Source organism: Anolis carolinensis, chromosome 5, assembly GCF_035594765.1.
Source record: "Anolis carolinensis isolate JA03-04 chromosome 5, rAnoCar3.1.pri, whole genome shotgun sequence".
In the NCBI taxonomy this organism is placed as follows: domain Eukaryota; kingdom Metazoa; phylum Chordata; class Lepidosauria; order Squamata; family Dactyloidae; genus Anolis; species Anolis carolinensis.
In genome coordinates, this window is record NC_085845.1 from 102,456,739 (window position 1) to 102,481,462 (window position 24,724).

General features: G+C 44.1%; 1 protein-coding gene across 2 annotated transcripts in view; it reads right to left on the reverse strand.

Annotated features, from left to right (window-relative positions):
* crmp1 (collapsin response mediator protein 1) overlaps positions 1–21,753 on the reverse strand; it is a 49,203-nt gene extending 27,450 nt beyond the window's left edge. The window contains exons 1-2 of one of the 2 annotated variants that reach the window (XM_003221376.4): positions 21,286–21,753; positions 2,217–2,305 (exon numbers count right to left, since the gene is read on the reverse strand). In XM_003221376.4, the coding sequence (XP_003221424.1) occupies positions 2,217–2,305; positions 21,286–21,651 (455 nt within the window). In that variant the 5' untranslated portion in view covers positions 21,652–21,753. Of the gene's footprint in view, positions 1–2,216; positions 2,306–11,088; positions 11,296–21,285 lie in introns of those variants that run through there. The other variant, XM_003221375.4, reaches the window with a different exon arrangement.
* Between the last annotated feature and the right edge of the window lie 2,971 nt (positions 21,754–24,724).

Genomic DNA, 24,724 nt, shown 5'->3' on the forward strand with positions numbered 1-24,724 from the left:
CAGAGAAAATTCTGAAATCTCAGCTGAAGCACAGCTGGGAAGCAACTGAAGATCTTGGATTTGAAAGTACTGTAATTAACAAAGAATGGAAAGGGAAAAAATAAAAAGAGTGCTGGTATGAAATGGAACAGCATAGAGAACATGACTTGTTTATCTAACCTTCAACACAATTCTGGCCCTCACATAATATCAGGCCCTGAGTCCCCTTGGGGAGAGAGGGCAGAATAGTTATATTTTTTTAATTGAGCTGATCCCTTACTCTATTTCATTTTCTCCTCTCCTCACCTGAGGCCCTGCTTTGCACCCACTTCTTGATTCAACAAATCATATGTTTTGGGAGCTTGATAAGGTTACACATTTATTTATTTATTTATTTATTTGCAGTATTTATATTCCACCCTTCTCACCCCAAGGGGACTCAGGGCGGATCACATTGCACATATAAGGCAAACATTCAATGCCTTAACATAGAACAGAGACAGAGACAAACGCTGGCCTCGAACTCATGACCTCTTGGCCAGAGTGATTTGTTGCAGCTGGCAGCTGGCTGCTCACCAGCCTGCGCCACAGCCCTAAAAGATTCAAATGGCTAACTCTACTGACCATCTGATGTTTTCTTGCCACCTGCCTTCAAATCATTTTCAACCTTTTCAATTAAACTCAATATTTAAAACATTTGTAGTCTATTAGTTTCTATATTATTCTTCACACAATGCTGGAGGCTCGAAGTGAATTTTTTCCCTCAATTCCACATTTCTCTCTCAAAAAGGGGGGGGGGGGGATTGTGCCTATGTCATTACTGTCACTGCTCCCAGCTGGCCACAGCCCTGTGCAAGCTCCTGGGTGTTGTAGGCGCCCTGATATGACATCAACTGAGGTATCGGTACAACAAGGAAAGAGCAGAGGTTGGCACCTTCCTTCTTTCTGAATGCACAGCTGCCTCTGTTGATATCAGAATGGGGAGCATCCAATGGGCTGGAGCTTGCATGGAGATGTGGACTGGCTGGGACATGGAACATGAGTTGACAATACAACAGAGCTAATGTAATCTCAGCAGGGTGAAGTGGCCACCTATGTCTTCCTATTAAAAACATGTAGACACTTTAATATATACAGTAGAGTCTCACTTATCCAACACTCGCTTATCCAACATTCTGGATTATCCAACGCATTTTTGTAGTCGATGTTTTCAATAAATCGTGATATTTTGGTGCTAAATTCGTAAATACAGTAATTACTACATAGCATTACTGCATGTTGAACTACCTTTTCTGCCAAATTTATTGTCTAACATGATATTTTGGTGCTTCATTTGTAAAATCATAACCTAATTTGATGTTTAATAGGCTTTTCCTTAATGCCTCCTTATTATCCAACATATTCACTTATCCAACATTCTGCCGGCCCGTTTATGTTGGATAAGTGAGACTCTACTGTATATATATATAAAGATAGACATTAGCAGCAATGGGAGGATTTCAGTTAGGTGTTCCACTGAGCTATATGAGAAACATATGCTCTATCACTGATCTTTGTAAATAACGCTTCTTGTCAGGAGTGAGGAGATTAACAGTATGTAATGAATGTGCAAAAAATGTTCTACATATGCTCAGAGGCACTAAAAAGACTTATGGTTCAGGATTCCTAACTTTAGTTCAACAGCTGATCTTTGTAGCTAACTGCTTATTGTTGCACTTTTAATGGATTAGTGCCATCTAGCTGAAATTTGTTACTAATCTTTATATATTTTTGTATATATGCACACATATATGATCCAACATTTCTTCTACAGATAGAGACCACTGACTGCTAGAGATCTTGTTTATATCAGACACACTCTATACATGCTCAAGGATCTTACTGGCACTTTCTTTATCACCATCCCAAAGCTTTATTGAAATCATCAGAGGTAGATCATGTAGAAAAAAAAACTGCAATGGAACCGACCTTTACGTCTTTATCATGATTAGTGAATATTCTCCAATATTCTCACAAGCTTTTTTGTGATCTTGTACTCACTTCACTAGAGATAAACCTTAGCTGAAACTTTAGGCCCAAAAAACTCATCACTGCCACTCAGTAAAAACTAAACAGACAACTTGTAACTATTGCTAGACACAATTGCTTAAGAGATGTTAAACATTTAAACCAATGCAAAATACTTTTTGCATCTGTCGACATGTCAAGGGAAAAAAACACAGTATTCTGAAACTAACTTTATAATCCCATCTTCCAGGTAGACATCTGCATAGAAGGAGTGGTCGTCATTGATAATTCGTCCTCCTTTAATGAGCAAGCGTTCATTCTAAAGGGAGGGAGAAACAAAAAGTGTGAAATTAAAAGAATTAGGTCATTCAACAACGCAACTATAAATAATTAATCCCCAACAGCAAAAGACTCAGTTCATCAGATAGCCAAAGGATTCCCATGAGTTTCAACCAGCACTGACAATGATCAAAGTGAAGGGAATTACAATCCAAAGAAATCTGGAAGCACAGCTTGGGTCCCAGAGCTTCACATTGCCCAAGCGTGAATGGCTTCATCATGTTACTGTGCTCATTCATCTTAAACAGGGATGAATTATGCAGCCTTCCAAATGTACACTATACAGCATATTCTACAGTAAGGAATACTGGGAGTGACAGCACCACATCTGGAATACTGCATGCTTTTCTTAAATAAGGAAGCACAGAGTCCTAATTCTTTTTAACAAGGACCAGCATCAATTCAATTTACAAAATAAATCAGAATAGAAATACTTCTGAGCCATGACAGAGGTTTATTAAACACACCCACACACCCACTTTGCTCTTTTGTATCATAAGACTGCCCTCTCCTGTCCAGAAAGCATTCTCTATAGTGGTCTTTTTCACTGCAGTTTCAGATCTTGCTGATTTTCAGTGCTATTTTTAAAAAAATATTTTGTTTTGATATGTCCTTAGTGGTTGCCTCTAATGATTGTGTTTTAGCATGTGTTTCAAAGGGATAGTTTCAGTTTTGAGAATCATTAGAGATACTTCTCTAGACAAAAATAAAGATGTATGACAACCCAGCATTTTTCTAGTTGCAAGCAAGCACCAAAATCAGGACATTTGATCAAGCTTTGGGCCACCTGTACTGACCTTTTAATGCAGTTTGAAGCTAGATTCAAATGGAGGCAGCTAGACAACAAATGTCAAGGAAAATAGGTGAAAGGCGACCCTTAATGCATCCATAAGGCCCACCTTTATAAGCCCACCTTCCAGGTAGACACTGGCATGTTCAGTGTAGATGGGCCTTTTGTTACTTGCAATGTATGATACATCACTTCTATTCAGGTTAGTGGTTCTCAGAATGCATAAACCTAACATTAATGGAATTTTAAAATACTCATTAGTAAAACAAGAAACAGGTTTCCATGTAGTTTGCTTCTGCTTTCATTTAATATATAAATGTCTCTTTGACATCCAGAGGGTACAAATGAGTAGTCATCGTAGGGATGCTCCAAACCTAGCTCTAGCTACACATTCTAACCCATAGGGACCACCTATGCTTTAATCAGGAACATGTTCTATGTGTTCCTTTAAAAGCTTTCCAATTTCCTACTGTCTTGGAGGGGGGCATTGATTGTTTTTACTTTCTGATTGATTATGTGGTCTGAAACACTATCAGCATTTGATTAATGGCTGCAGCTGGAAGGGGAAACTGAGTTACGATCTACACTGGCTTTTTAATGCAGTTTAAAGCTAGAAAAGTGTGCTAAATAAAGCCCTCAGTGTGAATCAGTGCAATGTGGTTTGTGTCATCACCACCAGAGACTCAAATTGGTTCCAGGAGTTCCTAAGGGCCCTTCAAGACAGGCCCTATATCCCAGGATCTGATTCCAGGTTTTCTGTTTCTCTCAAGATTATCTGGCAATGTGGACTCATATAATCCAGTTTAAAGCAGAAAACCTAGGGCCAGATCCTGCGATATAGGGCCTGTCTGTCTGCATATCGAAACTACTTTCTTCAATACCAATTAAACTGGAGCCTAAGTGGTTGGTTTGAAAGTGGGATGAAAGAACTTTAAAGACCTGCAGTGACAACAAGAAGCAACTGAGAGAGCAGTTTCCCTTCCTGTTGACTTTCTTGGCATTCCTTTCCTATCTGCTATATGTCAGATCCCTGCATCTGTAGTAGACCACTATAAAATACAGATCGTGCTCTGCTTCCCACCTAAAGAGCAGAGAAGATTTCCTTTCTCTGTAAAGATCAGAAAATGACCTACATCACATGTGTCAAACCCAAGACCCACCAAGACATTTTATGCAGCCCTTCAGATGCTGGACTACAATTCCTGTATTCTTCATCATTCGACATCATGACTAGAGTGAATAAGAGTCAAATATTTAAACAATTTATTAATTTTATAAAGATCTATATAATAAGGAATATGTTTCTAAAGAAGATATAATGAAACACTTATGTCAGCTTAATCTACCAAAAATCACTGAAGAACAAAGGAAAACGTTAAACAACCCTATATCAATGAGTGAAAGTGATATCGCAATAAATAGCCTTAAAAATAACAAGGCACCCGGTCCGGATGGATACACAGCATTACTTTATACAACATTTAAGGACGAGCTAGCCCCACTCTTAAAAGATATTTTAAATGATATATTAGAAAACCTAAGTCATGGGAATAGGCAAATATAACACTAATACATAAAGAAACACAGACCCAACAGAAATAAATAATTACAGACCGATATCACTTTTGAATAACGACTACAGAATCTTCACTTTGATTATGGCACCCAGACTAAAATTATTTCTAAAAGACTGTATATCAGAAGACCAGGTAAGGTTTCTACCAAAAAGACAAATTAAAGACAATATCAGAATACTTATTAACACAATAGAATACTACGAAGTACACAACAACAACAAAATTAGTCCTATTATTTATTGATGCTGAGAAAGCATTTGACAAAGTGAACTGAGATTATTTATTTATATTAATAGAAGAATTGGATATGGGGCATAACTTCCAAAACACAATAAAATCAATATACACAAACCAAGAAGCTTCAATCATTATAAACAGTAAAGAAAGTGAACAAACAATTAAAATAAAGAGAGGCACAAGACAAGGATACCCATTATCACCCCTACTATTTATAATGATTTTGGAAACTCTCATGAAAGAAATTAAAGATGATAACAAATTAGAAGGATTAAGAATAAGAAACTACAATTATACAATAAGGGCATACGCAGATGATGTCATATGCATAATAGAAAACCCACTTCAAAATTTGAACATATGGATAGAGAAATTTGAAAATTTTGGAAAATTGGCCGGCTTCAAATTAAAAAAAGGGGAAACCAAAATAATGACTAAAAATATAGATGAAAAGAAAAAAGGAAACTACAAAAAAATCTCAGGATTAACCATAGTCAAAAATATAAAATATTTAGGAATACTTCTAGGTAAATACTTCCAAATTACTAAAAAAAAACTATGAAGCAACATGGATAAAAATCAAAACAGATTTAGAAAGATGGAAATTTTTAAACATATCTCTGATGGGTCAAATTGCCATAATAAAAATGATGGTTTTACCTAAATTATTATTTCTGTTTCAATCACTACCAATAATAAGAACAGACCATTTATTCAAAATCTGGACAAAGGATATAAACAAATTCATATGGAAAAATAAAAAAGCAAGGATCAATAGAGTGAATGAGAGTTGTGATAGAACAACATCTGGAAGTTTGTAGTTTGTTCTGTTCAGTCAGGAGAGTGGAATTGGAAATTTAGATGCAAGGCTTCTGGGTATGATGTCTGACTTTAAAAAATCTCCTTTAATCTTTTCCCTTTTCCCACAAGTGCATTTAGGTTACAATCTTCATTTGCCCTAGTCTGCTTGCTGGATAATAATCAGAAGGGATGAGGGTTGTTGTTCAGTAACATTTGGGGATGCAAACTAGGTAAAAACTAAAGGGCACTGAACAGTATGTAAAAATATTATAGACAGCCTTCCTATAATATCCACAGATCCTCCATCCAAGGATTCAACAGTCTTTTGAAGGCAACCATAAGGCTGATTGTGGCCTGGATGAAAATGAATGTGACACCAGTGGCATGCATGACAGCAGCAACCCTTCATCTCCTGCGCTGCCTTTACAAAGAAAGCTTAAGGGTTGAATCATGACCATTAGAGCTTGGAGTGGCTAGAACAGCATTTCTCAACCTGGGGGTTGGGACCCCTGGGGGGGGGGTTGCAAGGGGGGTTAGGCAGGGGCCGCTAAAGACCATCAGAAAACACGTATTTCTGATGGTCTTAGAAACCCAAATCCCTCCAGTATTTTCTGTTGGTCATGGGGGTTCTGTGTGGGAAGTTTGGCCCAATTCTATCATTGGTGGGGTTCAAGGGGCTCTTTTGTTGTAGGTGAACTATAAATTACACCAACTACAACTCCCAAATAGCAAGGTCTATTTTCCCCAAACTCCACCAGTGTTCAAATTTGGGCATATTGAGTATTCATGCCAAGTTTGATGCAGATCCATCATTGTTTGGAATCCACAGTGCTCTGGAAGTGGATGAACTACAACTCCAAAACTCAAGGTCAATGCCCACCAAACCCTTTCAGCATTTTCTGTTCGTCATGGGAGTTCTGTGTGCCATGTTTGGTTCAATTCCATCGTTGGTGGAGTTCAGAATGCTCTTAGATTGTAGGTGAACTATAAATCCCAGCAACCACAACTCCCAAATGACAAAATCAATCCCCTCCCAATCCCTCCAGTATTCAAATTTGGGCGTATTGGGTATTTGTGCCAAATCTGGTCCAGTGAATGAAAATACATCCCGCATATCAGATATTTACATAACAGTAGCAAAATGATCGTTATGAAGTAGCAACAAAAAATAATTTATGGTTGAGGTCACCACAACACGAGGAACTGTATGAAGGTGTTGTGGCATTAGGAAGATTGAGAACCAGTGGGCTCAAAGAAGATGATAAAAAAAATTATATACTGGTCATAGACAGTAATAAATTGTTGACTAATTGATTGTTAAAAAATTAGAATTGAAATTAGAATATATTTTATAGGGATAATAGAGGAATAGGTAAAAAGAAATGGTATAATAATTTTAAAACCCCTTTTAAAAATATTTTTGAGATCTGAGGGAGTTATAAAAAAAACCTAATGCCAAGTATTTCTCCTATCATGCCAGTTCTAATGACAGAAAACTTCCCGACAAATTTTTAAAAAGAACTTGAAGTAGAATTTAGTGGAAGAGGCATAATGAAATAAAAGACTGGTATCTGAAGATGATAAATATGGAAAGGATAATGATGAAATAATGGGAAGAGACTTAGAGTGGTACAAGTGTCTACAACTGGTGATATAAAGAAAAAAAATATAAGGAAAAAGTATAATGGGGTAGGGAATAAACAAAAATTGAAAACATGATAACTCAAAGGGAGGTTAAAGAAGAGAATGTAACATTAAAAGGCTCAGTAAGTGATATCTATAAACTATTATTAATGGATGAACAAGAACAAGTTTGTTTGAAGGAAGCATGAAAAATAGATTTGGGGAAAATACTGAATAATCAAGAATGGGCAAGGATATAGAATATGAGATTATTTAAAAATATGTCCATAAGAATTAAGGAAAACTATTACAAAACAATATGGCAGTGGTACCTAACCCCCATTAGATTAAATAAGGTTGATTAAAAAAAATTCAAATCAGTGTTGGAGAGGCTGTCAGGAAATAGGGTCATATCTTCATATGTGGTGGTCATGTACAATTATACTAATTTTTTTGGGAAATGATATTTAAAAAAATAAGAGTATTAATAAAAATACAGCTAGAGAATATACCAAAATCAGCATTATTACTTATGCATGACAACACAGTTCCCTCACAAGAGGAGAAAGAATTGGTTTCTAATTTGATAACAGCAGCAAAATTGCTAATAGCAAAAAACTGGAAAGAAAAGAAGGAAATTCAATTGGGAGAATGGTACAGGGAAAGTTGGAACATAGCTATTAATGACAAGCTGACTTGCAATATTAAAATTAAAAGGGGAATGTGAAAACAAACAGATTTTTGGAAAATATTGAGAAAATTTACTGAGTATATCTTTAATGTGAGAAAAGGATACAAAACAGCAATAGGAACAATGAAATTTTGGACTTGTGAAACAATATGAGTTGGTTGGTCCTGGTGAGGTTAAGGTAAAGGTTTTCCCCTGACGTTAAGTCCAGTCATGTCTGACTCTGGGGGTTGGTGCTCATCTCCATTTCTAAGCCGAAGAGCCGGTGTTGTGCGTAGACACCTCCAAGGTCATGTGGCCGGCATGACTGCATGGAGCGCTGTTACCTTCCCGCCGGAGCGGTACCTATTGATCTACTCCCATTGGCATGTTTTCAAACTGCTAGGTTGGCAGAAGCTGGAGCTAACAGCGGGCGCTCATTCCGCTCCCGGGATTTGAACCTGCAACCTTTCAGTCTGCAAGTTCAGCAGCTCAGTGCTTTAACACACTTCGCCACTGGGGTTCCTTTTGGTCCTAGTGAAGGTGGCACAAAATAAAGGGAAGGGGAAGAGGGGAAAGATATACGTAATAATAATACCCTGCTGGGATCTGCACGCATCATTCGAAAATACATCACACAGTCCTAAACACTTGGGAAGTGTTCGACTTGTGATTTTGTGATACGAAATCCAGCCTATCTATCTTGTTTGCTGTGTCATACAATGTCGTTGTGTCAATAATAATAATGAAATAAAACATTTATAAGATTGGCAGTTTGAGTCCGGGGAGCAGGGTAAGCTTCCACTGTCAGCCCCAGCTTCTGCCAACCTAGCAGCTGGAAAACATGTGAATGTGGGTAGATCAATAGGTACTGCTCCAGAGGGAAGGTAACGGTCTCTATGCAGTCATGCCAGCCACATGACCTTGGAGGTGTCTACGGACAACACCGGCTCTTCGGCTTATAAATGGAAATGAGCACCAACCCCCAGAGTCAGACATGACTGGACTTAACGTCAGGGAACGACCTTCTGGCAAACAAACTAGTAAAATGTGGGCTAGACAAAACTACGGTTAGGTGGATCTGTAATTGGCTAAGCGAACGAACCCAAAGGGTGCTCACCAATGCGTCGTCTTCATCATGGAAAGAAGTGACAAGTGGAGTGCCGCAGGGTTCCGTCCTGGGCCCGATCTGTTCAACATCTTTATTAACGACTTAGACGAAGGGTTAGAAGGCACGATCATCAAGTTTGCAGACGACACAAAACTGGGAGGGATAGCTAACACTCCAGAAGACAGGAGCAGAATTCAAAACGATCTTGACAGACTAGAGAGATGGGCCGAAACTAACAAAATGAAGTTCAACAGGGACAAATGCAAGATACTTCACTTCGGCAGAAAAAATGGAAATCAAAGATACAGAATGGGGGACGCCTGGCTTGACAGCAGTGTGTGCGAAAAAGACCTTGGAGTCCTTGTGGACAACAAGTTAAACATGAGCCAACAATGTGATGCGGCTGCTAAAAAAGCCAATGGGATTCTGGCCTGCATCAATAGGGGAATAGCGTCTAGATCCAGGGAAGTTATGCTCCCCCTCTATTCTGCCTTGGTCAGACCACACCTGGAATACTGTGTCCAATTTTGGGCACCACAGTTGAAGGGAGATGTTGACAAGCTGGAAAGCGTCCAGAGGAGGGCGACTAAAATGATTAAGGGTCTGGAGAACAAGCCCTATGAGGAGCGGCTTAAAGAGCTGGGCATGTTTAGCCTGCAGAAGAGAAGGCTGAGAGGAGACATGATAGCCATGTACAAATATGTGAGGGGAAGTCATAGGGAGGAGGGAGCAAGCTTGTTTTCTGCTGCCCTGCAGACTAGGACGCGGAACAATGGCTTCAAACTACAGGAAAGGAGATTCCACTTGAACATCAGGAAGAACTTCCTCACTGTGAGAGCTGTTCAACAGTGGAACTCTCTCCCCGGGGCTGTGGTGGAGGCTCCTTCTTTGGAGGCTTTTAAGCAGAGGCTGGATGGCCATCTGTCGGGGGTGCTTTGAATGCGATTTCCTGCTTCTTAGCAGGGGGTTGGACTGGATGGCCCATGTGGTCTCTTCCAACTCTACTATTCTATGATTCTATGATTCTATGAACCTTTACCTTTACTTTATATATGTGTGTGTGTGTGTGTGTGTGTGTGTGTGTGTGTGTGTGTATATATATATATATATATATATATATATATATATATATATATATATATATATATATAGGGAAGGATTAACAGTCCTGCAGTTTTTGTTTTGCTGTCTGTGCCCCTGTTCAGAAGATTTCGCCTCACTTTTTGTTCCTGTGAGAATTTGGTTTTGGGAAATTGGGCTTGTTGAAACAAGGATCTGTGATAAAGCTTTAGTTCGAAAACATGCAAATGTGAGTAGATTAATAGATACCGCTCCAGCGGGAAGGTAACGGCGCTCCATGCAGACTAGACTTAATGTCACGCAAAAACCTTTACCTTAAGTAGATAAAAGGTGTGTAGCAGAGGTATATGCAGTACAAGTTGTAATGGGGAAAGTTAAAAAAATCTGATAAGAAATATGCTCCCAAAAATAGGGTTGAATCATGAGAGTCAAAGCGCTTGAATTCAGTAATGGAGAGGGGCCTGGTTGGATGACTGCTCTGGCTCTTCTTCAGCTGAATGGGTTCAGGAGGAGCTGCTCATAGGAGGGAATGGCCCAGCGGCCTCATAGGAGGGTGGGCTAAGGCTGCTACATGCCTCCTTGGATTTGAGCCGCTCCATCCTTCCTGGGAAGGGCTCTCTCTCTTCGGATGAGGGTTCTGTGGAAGAGGCGCCTTCCTCCCTCCCTCAAAAATGCAAGTACTTCATTGCAGGTGCTTCCCGTTCCCAAAGAAGAATGGCAAAGGCGCCGCCCGCCTCCCTTTCTCTTTTGTTCTTCTCCTGGATCCAGAGCTTGCCATGCCCTCCCCTCCCTCTCTCCCCCCCCAGGAGAGGCTCCCTTCGCGTGGCTCCACGGCTGCCCGGCCCCTCCCTCCTTTCCTCCCTCCCTGGAGGCTCACCGTAAGGTGGGGGATGCTCTTTTTGCCTTGGTGGCCCGACATGCTGGCGGCCGCGGCGGCAACAAAGCGGCGAGGCTGCTGGGCGGGGCGGCAGGTTGTCTCTTAATGCGGGTTGGCCCTCTTCGCCGGGGAGAGGAGGGGGTTCCTCGGGCTTTGGCACGACTTTGGGGAGGGGGAAGGAGACTGATCGCCAAGCAGGAAGAGCTTCCGCGGCGCCCCCCTCGCTCGCCCGCTCCGGAACACGCTGCTCCCCCTTCCAGCTGCTGCTCCTCCTCCTCCTCCTCCTGCCGCCCCACCTGCCGAAGCCCCAGCGAAGAGGAGGACGCGCCAGAAGAGAGAGAAAAGCCTCCCTTTCCCGCAAAAGCACACTTTGACAAAGATGCTAAGGAAGTGCATCCTTTTGCCCTGTGTGTCCTCTCTGCTCTATGCTTCCAATGCCTGTCTGACAGACACAAGAGGGCAAAACGATCTTGACAGACTAGAGAGATGGGCCAAAACTAACAAAATGAAGTTCAACAGGGACAAATGCAAGATACTTCACTTCGGCAGAAAAAATGGAAATCAAAGATACAGAATGGGGGACGCCTGGCTTGACAGCAGTGTGTGCGAAAAAGACCTTGGAGTCCTCGTGGACAACAAGTTAAACATGAGCCAACAATGTGATGCGCTGCTAAAAAAGCCAATGGGATTCTGGCCTGCATCAATAGGGGAATAGCGTCTAGATCCAGGGAAGTTATGCTCCCCCTCTATTCTGCCTTGGTCAGACCACACCTGGAATACTGTGTCCAATTTTGGGCACCACATTTGAAGGGAGATGTTGACAAGCTGGAAAGCGTCCAGAGGAGGGCAACTAAAATGATTAAGGGTCTGGAGAACAAGCCCTATGAGGAGCGGCTTAAAGAGCTGGGCATGTTTAGCCTGCAGAAGAGAAGGCTGAGAGGAGACATGATAGCCATGTACAAATATGTGAGGGGAAGTCATAGGGAGGAGGGAGCAAGCTTGTTTTCTGCTGCCCTGCAGACTAGGACACGGAACAATGTCTTCAAACTACAGGAAAGGAGATTCCACCTGAACATCAGGAAGAACTTCCTCACAGTGAGGGCTGTTCGGCAGTGGAACTCTCTCCCCGGGGCCGTGGTGGAGGCTCCTTCTTTGGAGGCTTTTAAGCAGAGGCTGGATGGCCATCTGTCGGGGGTGCTTTGAATGCGATTTCCTGCTTCTTAGCAGGGGGTTGGACTGGATGGCCCATGTGGTCTCTTCCAACTCTACTATTCTATGATTCTATGATTCTATGAAAAGAAAGAACTGCGTGCCAGCACCACGCCTGTCAAAACTCAAGGCCCCAGGTGTCATTTTATGCAGCCCATATGCTGGACTGCAACTCCAGTCTTTCTCATCATTGAACACCAGGACTAAAGCTAAGAGGAGCTGGGATATAATAACATCCAGAAGGCGGCAGTTTGTTCTCTTTAGTCAAGGGAGAGGGATTTGGATTGAGATACAAGGCTTCCCCCGGTGGCAAAGTGTGTTAAAGCGCTGAGCTGCTGAACTTGCAGACCAAAAGGTCGCAGGTTCAAATCCTGGGAGCGGAGTGAGCGCCCGCTATTGCTCCAGCTTCTGCCAACCTAGCAGTTCAAAAACATGCCAATGTGAGTAGATCAATAGGTACTGCTCCGGAGGGAAGGTAACAGCGCTCCATGCAGTCATGCCGGCCACATGACCTTGGAGGTGTTTACGGACAATGTCGGCTCTTCGGCTTAGAAATGGAGATGAGCACCAACCCCCAGAGTCAGACATGACTGGACTTAACGTCAGGGGAAACCTTTACCTTTACCTACAAGGCTTGTGTAAATGGCATTAATCCTATAGTGTAGATCAGTGATTCCCAAAGTGGGCACTGGTGGGCGCTGCAGCGATCCAGGGGGTGGTGATGGCACCTATTAGGAGATGGGGGGGGGGGGGGGGGAAGGGCCTCTTTCCAAGGGCCGGAGACAGGGCTGAGCACCTGAGGCGCCTGTTAGGACACACAGGGGGTGGAGCTAGAGGAGTAGGTGTGGCTTCTTCCCAAGAGCCCAAGACAGGGCTGAGAATCTATCTATACCTCTCCTGAGGCGCCTGTTAGGGAAGGGGGCAGGGCCTCCTTCCAAGAGCCTGAGACAGGGCTGAGCCTCTCCTGAGAGGCCTTTTAGGACTAAAGGGCGGGGCTAGGGGTGGGGGCAGGGCCTCTTCCCAAGAGCACGAGACAGGGCTGAGCCTCTGTATACCTCCCCTGAGGCGCTTGTTATAACACGGGGGTGGGGTATAGAGGTTCAGCCCTGTCAGGCACTTGGGAAGATGCCCCACCCCCTCCTCTAGCCCTGCCCCCTGGTCCTGGCAGGCGCCGCAGGACAAGGATAGAAGCTCAGCCCTGCCTCAGAGCTCGTAACTCCGCCCATCCCAGTCCTGACCGCCCATTTGTGGCCCTGCCCACCTCCCCCTCCCAGCCCTGCATCTTGGACTAGGGGAGAGGCTCAGCCCCACCCTTTTGTGCAGGAGCCACGCCCACCCCTCTAAGCCACGCCCCCCTTTCCAGGGGGCACTGCGTAATACTTTTTCTGGAAAGGGGGCGGTAGGCCAAATAAGTTTGGGAACCACTGGTGTAGATGCATCCATGGTTCAGTTTAGTACCAAAAGGCAACTTTTTCAACTTCTAAAGCAGTGGTTCCCAATCTTTTTTTGACCAGGGACCACTCTCCAACATTAGTACCAAAAGGGTTACAAATCAGTTTTTGGTCAAGTTTAGATTCGGTTTGTTTATTTGGGGTGCTGATTCAGAAAACTGCATTGGATAAACCACATCAACTCTAGTTTCTGATATAGAACACATGCCATCCAGTAGTTGCCATCTGCTTGCCCACAGAAAACCACTTTTTGCAAACAAGTCCGACAATTACGCTCCCTGAAAACCTTGCATTCTATAGCATGGCATAGAATTTAGAGGTGGGATCAACCAGAAATAAAAGACATATAATACCAAGATGAGAGAAGCAACAAAAATGGTTTTAGTTGGACCAGGAAAACATTTAGGAAGCAGCCTTTCAATATGCATTTTATAATGTGATAACTATGGCGAAGCATAACATATAAAACAACAATTGATCTGTGAACATATTTGCAACCATCATGTGGTCAAAGCTAAAGGCTGGTTGAGAACTGCTGCTATATAACACTTACAGCAATAGTGACCTCAGCTTTTACAGATATTTTTTATAGTGACCAAGGGAAGGAGGACTTTCTTTCATGCCAAGTATGTGTCATTTTTAATGGCAGATATTAAGAATTATGGCTAATAACGTCAAAGAAGATTGCAAATTAGTAGTTTAGTACAAATATTTTCATGTTCACTCATTTTAATAGCACCAAGACCACAAAGAAGATGCTAGCTTAAACTGTTTCCACTTTATGAGTGGCTCATGTTTATTTATTTACTTCATTCATTTGTGTGTGTTTTGTCTGCATGCTTCACTAGCAATTTCACCAGTGATGGAGAGAGAAAACACACTGTGGAAGCCAAGTCTGGTAATGAACTGGTACTTACAGTACAGCTTGCAAAATTAATTAGTCAAACATGGATGCAACTTCAAGCAGCCTCCCCATGATGGTCATCATACGCAAAGCAGCCCTGACCTGCCTCAATCGTCTTGCATCTTCATAGCTTGGAATAGCAATCACAATTATGACTACATAGGGAACACAGAATCCAAGGATCAGGGATATATTGGATTGAACTGTGAAGTGCAGTAATAGCTAAGTCAAACCACGGGCTGATCCTGGAGTAATGTGTGTCCATCTTTCCTCTCTTATAAGCTTGGAGCTATGGAGAAGATCCTTCCCTATAATTTGAAATTCTACAATTCAGAATGCCTCTCCAATGGTGATTTTGCTCAATAAAAATTTGCTGACTTCTTTTCTTCCTTTATCATTTTAATGTGTGGTTGGAGCCTCATAGGCAAACCAAAAACTACTACCAAATCCTTCTGCTCCAAAATCATACATTGCCATTTAGGTTAGTAGAAGACTGGAGCCCCCAACAGCGTAGTGGGTTAAAGCCTTGTGACTTTAGAATCATAGACTTGACTTGAAGGCTGAGTTGCTGACCAGGTTCGACTTCAACCCGGGGAGAGCACAGATGAGCTCCCTCTATCAGCTCCAGCTCCATGCGGGGACATGAGAGACGCCTCCCACAAGAATGGTAAAGATATCAAAACATCTGGGCGTCCCCTGGGCAACATCCTTGCAGACGGCCAATTCTCTCACACCAGAAGAGACTTGCAGTTTCTCAAGTCACTCCTGACACGAAAAAAAGTAGAGGACTTATGAGCAAATACTTTAAGATGCTAGATTTAAAGGGGTGTATGTGTGTGTGTATTATTTATTAAAATATAGGTTACTGAATCTGATTATTTATTCTAATGAGTTCTATGAGTTTGATAAGACAAAATAACCTTTCTCAAGTATTCAGTGATGGGTACGGTGGAGGTATCGGGGGGAGGGGGGATAGGCAAGATGAGTGGCTAAAGGGGCTGCTTGTTATTCCTGTCTATCCAAGAAATTAGGAACCCTTTGAAACCAAGCCGTTCTCTGCTGAAGGCCTGATGTGTTACAGTTCCACCCTTTACTGAGCTCATCAGGACTAAGCAATGACATCTCTCTTAACAATGTATGGGTGTGTGTATACACACAAGTATACATGTCCCATCATCTCTGGTGGTGGAATGCCCTACTAGTTCCCATAGACATGTGATTGGCTATTATAGACACAAAATGCTAGGCAAAGTCTTACTAAATAATACCAAGAAAATGCCAGGAAAAAGCCCTCAATATACAATGGTGTTTTGTTCTAGGACCTGTCATAGATACAAAAAAATCAATGGATGTTTAGGTTCCCCTATAGAAAATGGCAAATAATTCAAGTTCCAGAAAGAGCCTGAGGATTTGTGAAATGGCAGGTGGTTATAGAAGAGTATGCAATCACCAGAGTGCTCAAAATCTACGTTTCCTTTCTGGATCCCCCCATCCCGAATATATTTTTGAACTGTGGTTGGCTGAATACCATGGATGCACAATCTGTAGCGATGAAGGGATGAACATAATCATAATCAAAATTTATGCTTGGAAAACAGAACAGAAGAAGATTCTATGCTAAAGTCCAAATGGTAATTGACTACACAGAAACACAGAGCAGAATCAAAGGCTCCGGGGCTCTTGTCCTAGGGCTAAGACATGAAGTAGAAGAGTGACTGAATGAATCTTACGAGGCCAACATTTTATTCATTGCAAACAGATTTTTCAGGCAATCAAAGACACAACTGTATACATGGCTATCATCTCATGGCTAACACAGAAAGCCGGTAGACTATATAATCAAAAGCAGAAGATGGAAATCTTCATCCTCTCAGCAAAAACAGCAGCACAGACAATTACCTGCTAATATAAAATATTAGAGCAAAGTTAAAAAAGAACCCCAAACCAATCATTGTGCCAAAATACAATCTGAACAACATCCCTGTAGAATTTTAAAATAAATGCAAAACCAGATTATCACTATGGAGCTTAACTGACTGGGAGCCATAAGAACTCTGGGCTGAAACCAGGAGCATTGGCAGCCAAAAAGACTAAAAAAGAAAGAGAAGCCTCAGTAGATGACAGATGAGACTTAAGGGCAGACAACAAGCAAAAGTAAAACATGGCAGAAATAGTGTCAGGATCCTGATCTACACAAAGAGAAGGAGAACTACTATAATAATCAATGCAGAGAAATAGAAAAATTCCAACAAAATGTAAGTCAAAATATTGAGATGTTCTATGACCAGTAGGGGAGCATATTATATGACTTAGGATCTTATCACATTAAGTCACCCAATGTGGGTGACAGAGGGAGGATTCTCCATGTAGCATGTCAAATCCAGCAGGCAGCGGGGGAATGTGTTGCCCCCTTCCCCATCACACTGGGGAAAGCGTCGCTACCCAGCTTCCTCCTGCACTCACCCCATTATGGGCAATGAGAACACAGGAAGCATCCCATGTTCTCATTGATCCCTTGTACGATGCTTTCGCCACAGTTCAGGGACAGAGCCCCATTGGAAGTAGCTCGTAGTAGTAGAAAGGTGAAATGACATTTTAAAGTCTGACATCATACACACAAGCCTTGTATTGGAATGCAAATCTCACTCTCCTGACTGAACAGAACAAACAGTCATCTCACAGGTGTTACTGCATCATAATTCCCATCACACTCGTCATGCTGTCGAATGATGAAGACAGGAGGTGTAGTCCACATAAAAGGACATGGCGGGAGGGATTCAGCCCACTGGCCTTGAGGGTGACACTTATGAGCCTGAGAAGGCATGGGCAAACTTTGTCCCTCCAGGTGTTTTGGGCTTCAACTCTTATGATTCCTAACAGCCGGCTGTTAGGAATTGTGGGAGTTGAAGTCCAAAACACCTGGAGCACTGAAGTTTACCCATTTCTGAGTTTGAGCCTCTGCAGGGTGGTAGCAGTCCAGCCCCCTTTTGAAACCATCCAAAGAACAGTCTCCAGATGCTACTGAATGGCAACTTCCGTCACTTTTTATTATCTATCATGCAGAATATGGATACCGGGAATTGCAACCCAACAGAACCTGTAATTCTGAAGTTTGGGGAAAGGTGAAAGGACATGCTGAAGTCAGACATCATACTATATGCCACTCTCTTGACTGACCAGAACAAACGGCAGCCTCCCATATGTTATTGCATCACAACTCCCATCAGCACTAGTGTGGGGAAGCTCCTTCCTTGGAGGCTTTTGGTATAATTTATTTGATTGAACTTTGAGTTTACAGCATGTCTAATAGTTATGGTTTTAACTTGGTTTTAACTTTTATATTGTATGATTTATCAGCTGTAAGCCGCCTTGGGTTCTTGACTGGGGAAAGGTGGGATATACATTTCTATAACAACAACAACAACTTTATTCTTGTATCCTGCCACCTTCTCCCCTAAGGGACTAATGGTAGCTTACACAAGGCACAAGATGACTAAAGCAAAACATGAAATAAAACACAATATAACATACAATTGAATAAAACACATAAGCATATAACAATAGCATAAAACCTAGAATGAAACAGCACTCATCCGTCAGTGGCGATAGCTGATGTAAACATGGCCAGACTTTAAACAATAGGGCCAGGGAATGGGAATAAGTGCAGTGTTGTAACCATGGGATGAGGGCATGGGATCAAGTGCAAAGCTGCAAATTCATAGATCAACTAGGGACTAGGCAGTCTCAAAAGCTTGTTTAAATAGCCAAGTCTTCAGGTCCCTATGGAAGGAGGACAGTGCGGGGGCTTGCCTAATCTCCCTGGGGAGAGCATTCCAAAGTCGAGGGGCCACAACTGAGAAGGCCCTCTCCCTTATCCCAACTGCACTTGAGACTGTGGTGGGACCAAGAGGAATGCCTCCCTGGCCCATCCTATAGCCCTTGCTGGTTCATGGGGGGATGCAGTCACAAAGATAGGCAGGACCTGAACTATTTAGGACTTTGTAGGTAATAACCTGCACTTTGAATTGGGGCTGGAAACTTATCAGGAGCCAATGGCACTGCTTTAGTAAGGGCATCATGTGCTCCCTGTAGTTAGCTCCAGTTAGTAGCCTAGCTGTTGATCTTTGCACCAGTTGCAGTTTCCCAGCCATCTTCAAAGGCAGCCCTACGTAAATAAATAAACAGAGGCTGGACGACCATCTGTCAGGGGGACTTTGTGCTTTTCCTGCATGCCGGTGGGCAGAATTTAGCCCTCCATGCCATTTTATGTGCCCTCCACAGGCTGGACTACCTTCTGTATCCCTCACAGAATCATAAAATAATATAGTTGGTTGGACTGGATGGCCCAAGCGGTCTCTTCCAACTCTATTATTCTATGATTCAATGAGGGATACAGGAAGTGTAGACCAGCCTCTGGAGGCCACATAAAATGACATGGAGAGATGGATCCCACCCACTGACATATTGACACATGTGAGCTAGAGCCTTCCTGGAGGGAGGGGGGGTAGCTGTCCAGCCTGCTTTTGAAAACATACAAAGGCTGGACCACAAACCAAACAGTTGGTTCCATTGCTGAAGCACATCCAAAGTGGTTTCTAACTCTTGATGGAAAGGTCAGCTGCAGTAAGGCCAGGTCATTATCCCTGGGTGTCAGCATATGGGGTATTTCCCTCTTCTCGGGAGCAGCCCTGAAAATTGAACATCCTGCAGCTCTTCCACGGTGACATGATGGGAACAGTCTTGGACATGTTCAAGTTAAAGTGACTCATTTAAGGTAGAATCAGGTTTCAAACAGGGATGTGTTATTGCCTCAACCTTATTTTCTATCTTCATCGCTATGATACTTCATCTTCTTGATGGGAAGCTTCCCACCTCAGTGGAAATCATCTATCGGACAGATGGCAAGCAATTTAACCTCAGCAGACTGAAAGCCAAAACTAAGATCACAACAACATCTGTTATAGAACTCCAATATGGTGATGATAACGTAGTCTATGCGCATTCAGAAGATCTACAAGCCACTCTAAACACCTTTACAGAAGCATATGAGGAGCTCAGCCTCTCACTGAACATCGAGAAAGCCAAGGTGCTCTTCCAGCAGTCGTCAGCCAATCCCTCTGCAATGCCAGGAATACAGCTTAACAGTATAACATTAGAAAACGTTGACCATTTCTGTTACCTTTATAGCCACCTCTCCACAAAAGTCAACATTGAAGCTGAAATACATTGCCTGAGCTCTGCGAGTGCAGCATTTCTCTGAATGAAGCAGAGAGTATTTGAGGATCGGGACATCCTTATGGAGCTTGTTTATAAAGCCATCATCCTCCCAACCCTGCTATATGCCTGCGAAACATGGACTGTCTACAGATGTCACACTCAACTCCTTGAAAGATCCCATCAGTGATTCCTCCGAAAAATCCTGCAAATATCTGATGAAGACAGGCGAACAAATGTCAGTGTGCTGGAAGTAGCAAAGACCAGCATCACTGAAGTGATGCTCCTGCGCCACCAACTCCGCTGGACTGGCCACGTTGTCCAAATGCCTGATCACCGTCTCCCAAAGCAGTTGCTATACACCCAACTCAAGAATGGTGAACGTAATGTTGGTGGACAGAAAGAGATTTAAAGATGGGCTCAAAGCCAACCTTAAAAACTGTGGCATAGACACCAAGAACTGGGAAACCCTGGCCCTTGAGCACTCAGCTGTTACCAACAGTACGTTGGGTTTTTTTTTGTGTCAGGAGCAACCGGAGTTGCTTCTGGAGTGAGAGAATTGGCCATCTGCAAGGACATTGCCCAGGGGACACCCGGATGTTTTACCATCCTTGTGGGAGGCTTCTCTCATGTCTCCGCATGGAGCTGGAGCTGATAGAGGGAGCTCATCCGCGCTCTCCCCGGGTGGGATTCGAACCTGGCAGCTTTCAGGTCAGCAACCCAACCCTCAAGTCACGAGGCTTTTATCTCCTTGGCCACCGGAGGCTCCTACCAACAGTACTGCAGAATTTGAAGAGGCACAAATGAAGGGCTTAAGGGAGAAATGTGCCAAGAGGAAGGCGCGTCAAACCAACCCTGACCAGGACCACCTTCTGTCTGGAAACTGATGTCTTCACTGCAGAAGAGCATGTGGGTCAAGAATAGGTCTCCACAGCTACCTATGCATCCAATGCCAAGACACTACACTTGGAGAACCATCATCCTCAAGCTACAAGGGATCGCCTAACTAAGTACAGGAAGTGGAGGTCACATAAAATGACATGGAGGGATGGATCCCGCCCACTGGAATATTGACACATGTGAGCTAGAGCCTTCCAAGTGGGTAGCTGTCCAGCCTGCTTTTGAAAATATCCAAAGACTGGGCCGCAAACCAAGCAGTTGGTTCCATTGCTGAAGCACACCCAAAGTGGTTTCTAACCCTTGACGGAAAGGTCTGCTGCAGTAAGGCCAAGCCATCATCCCTGGGTGTCAGCAACCATACGGGGTATTGCTCTCCTCTATGGAGCAGCCCTGAGAGGGGTGAAATGAAGTCTTCCAGGGCCCCTGCTGGGCCACCGTAGGGGCCTGCCGGCCTGGCGCTGCGCACTCCCAGCCGGCCCCGCCCCCTCCTCCTCCTCCTCGCGCCGGCCGCGTCCCTACCTTGCCATTGTCCGCGCCGGGCGGGCAGCGGATGGCGACGCCGGCCGTCCCCCGGTGCTCGCGCTCGGCGCCGGGAGAGCTGACGACGGAGCCCGAGATCTCGCTGGCGTCGCTGGGCGCCTCGCTGCCGTTGTCCCCGCCGGCGCCGTCCAGCAGGTCGTGGCGGCTGCCGCTGCGCGGGGTGCGGGAGCCCTTCTGGCCCACGCTGTAGGCCTCGAAGTCGATGGTCTTGTTCTCGTAGGCGCCCTCCACCGCCGCGAACATCCCGCCGTACTTCTGCCGCGGCGTCTGCGCCGTCGTGCCCGGCCGGGCCAGGTACACCGGCAGGTCGGCCTCCGTGTTCCAAGCCCGCTTCCGCTCGGCCATGCTGGCTGGCTGGCTGGCTGACTGACTGACTGACTGCCGCCCGGGCTGAGGGGGCGCGCGCCTCCCTCCTCGCCTGCCTGCCTCGCGCCGATCCCGAGTCACGTGAGAGAAAGTACAAAGGGACGCGGCTGACGAGGGGGCGTGGCCAGGACAGAGGCGGGCCAATGGGAAGGCGGCGAGGGGGGCGGGGCTCCTGCAGCGGGATAGACAGCGGGCGTCGAAGGGCGGCTCCCCAGCGCTGCAGGTGGGCGAGAGGCAGGCGAGGAAGGAGGCAGGAAGGGGCGGGGCTAGAGAGCGCTGCCTTCTCCTCTCAGTGCGGCTGCGGCGAAAGGGCCCCAGGCGGGCATTTCTTTTGGCTCTAGGGGCCTCATATACAACATATACCAGGCATGGGCAGACTTCGCCCCTCAAGGTGCTTTGGACTTCAACTCCCAGAATTCCTAACAGCCAGTAAGAATTCTGCAAGGCCATTAAATACGAATCAAGGTGATCAATTGCAACATTGGAGCCTCCGTGGCCTAGTGGATTGAAGGTTGGGTTGCTGACCTGAAGGCTGCCAGGTTCGAATCCCATCCGGGGAGAGCGCGGATGAGCTCCCTCTATTAGCTCCAGCTCCATGCGGGGACATAAGAGAAGCCTCCCACAAGGATGATAAAAACATCAAAACATCCGGGCGTCCCCTGGGCAACGTCCTTGCAGACGGCCAATTCTCTCACACACAGAAGCAACACAGGTTGCTCCTGACACGAAAAAAATTTCCAACATTCACACTTGCCTCAAACAGACAAGACTTCTTTCTCTGTTTGAGAAAGATATATAAACCTTCCTTAGTTAGTTTCTCCATATACCTCACAACCTCTGAGGATGCCTGCCATAGATGTGGGCGAAACGTTAGGAGAGAATGCTTCTGGAACATGGCCAAACAGCCAGCCAAGGTTGGGATTGGGAACCATTGCTTTAACCGGCTGCTTGTCTGGTTATTTCTTTGTTCCCATCTACACTGCCATATACAATCCGCATTATCTGCTTTGAACTGGGTTATATGAGTCTACACCGCTATATAATCCCGTTCAGAGCAGATAATATGGATTTTATATGGCAGTGTAGAGGGGGCCTTGGTGGGAAAGACCGGCTACTCCCTCTGCCTCCCTTTTTTATTTCGCCAGGAAGGGAGCTGTCCATTCAGCACCAGGCGAAAGCGGCTGCAGCCCAGAGAAGTCGAAAGAGCCCGAGAAGAATGAGCTTATTTATTGTGTCAGAAACGAACCGAGGGGTACATGTAATGCATTTTAAAACACAAAGTTTTTTTTTTAAGCCAACAACTTAGCATTATATCAAATGTCCTTTGACCAGTAGCTGTCCACTTGGAGTGCCTCTGGTGTTGCTGTAAGAAGGTCCTCCATTGTGGATGTAGCATTGTAATAGGTGGTCTGTGGTTTGCTCTGCTCCACAATCACATGTCGTGGACTCTACTTTCTTAAGGTTGGCTCTGCATCTCGTGGTGCCAGAACACAGTCTGTTCCGCACCTTACAAGTCGTCCTAGAGGAAGTCTCTCATCCAGCATCAGCCACGAAACGAATTGAGAATACAGTTATAATATATAAAAAACCACATAGTTTAAATCTTGGCATTATACTAAATTTCCTTTGACCAGAAGCTGGCCACTTTGAGTGCCTCTGGTGTTGCTGTAAGAAGGTTTTCCATTGTGCTTGTGGCTGGGCTCAGACTGCATTGTAATAATAATAATAATAATAATAATAATAATAATAATAATAATAATAATAATTTTATTCTTGTACCCCACCTCTATCTCCCCGCAGAGACTCAGGACGGCTTACAAATGCAAAAGAGTATACATACAAAAACATCAAATACCGAAAATGCACAAATGAAAAATTAAAACATACGATTAAAATCAAACCATTAATAAGACAAAGTTAAAACACATCAATAAAAACATAAGGATGGGCTGATCAAAGTGCACTAAGTGAGACTTATAAACATTGAGGAAGTTAAAAGTGCTATAAGAACATGGGGGAGAACCCAAAAGTGAGTTGAACCCTGAGGCTATATAGTCTGGGTTCTGTGGTTTGCTCTTCTCCACACTTGCATGTTGTGGACTCTACTTTGTAGTCCTATTTCTTAAGGTTGACTCTGCATCTTGTGATGTCAAAGCAAGTCACCCAGACTTCTGTGTGCCCAGGAGGGAGTTTCTCACTGATTCAGCCACTGATTGAGATTCTGGGTTTTAGCCTGCCACTTTTGGACTCTCGCTTGCTGAGGTGTTCCTGCAAGTATCTCTGTAGATCTTAGAAAACTCTTGATTTAAGGCATTGGCATGCTGGCTGATACCCGAACAGGGGATGGGCTGGAGATGTCAATGCCTTGGTCCTTTCATTGCTGGCTGCTACTTCCCAGCAGATGTCAGGTGGTGCAATGCTGGCTAAACAGTGTAATTTTTCCAGCGGTGTAAGGCATAGACATCCTGTGATGATGCAGCATGTCTCATTAAGAGCCACATCCACTGTTTTAATGTGGTGAGATGCATTCCACACTGGGCATGCTTATTCAGCAGCAGAGTAGCAAAGCACAAGGACAGATGTCTTCACTGTGTCTGGTTGTGATCCCCAGGTTGTGCCAGTCAGCTTTCGTATGATGTTATTTCTAATTCCCACTTTTTGCTTGATAGTCAAGCAGTGCTTCTTGTAAGTCAGAGCACGGTCCAGGGTAACTCCCAAGTATGTTGGTGTGCTGCAATGCTCCAGTGGGATTCCTTCCCAGGTAATCCTCAGAGCCCGAAACACTTGTCTGTTCATAAGGTGAAAAGCACACGTTTGCATTTTAGATGGATTGAGGATCAACTGGTTTTCCCTTTAGCAGGCAGTAAGAGCACTTAAAGCTTCAGAGAGCTTCTGTTTAACTATTTCAAAGCTCCCTGCTTGGATGGTGATGACATGATCATCGGCATAGATTAAACTCTCTGTGCTTTCTGACAATGGCTGATCATTTGTGTAGATGTTAAACATTGATGGAGCAAGCATCCTCCTCTGAAGCAGGCAGAAGAATGAGTGG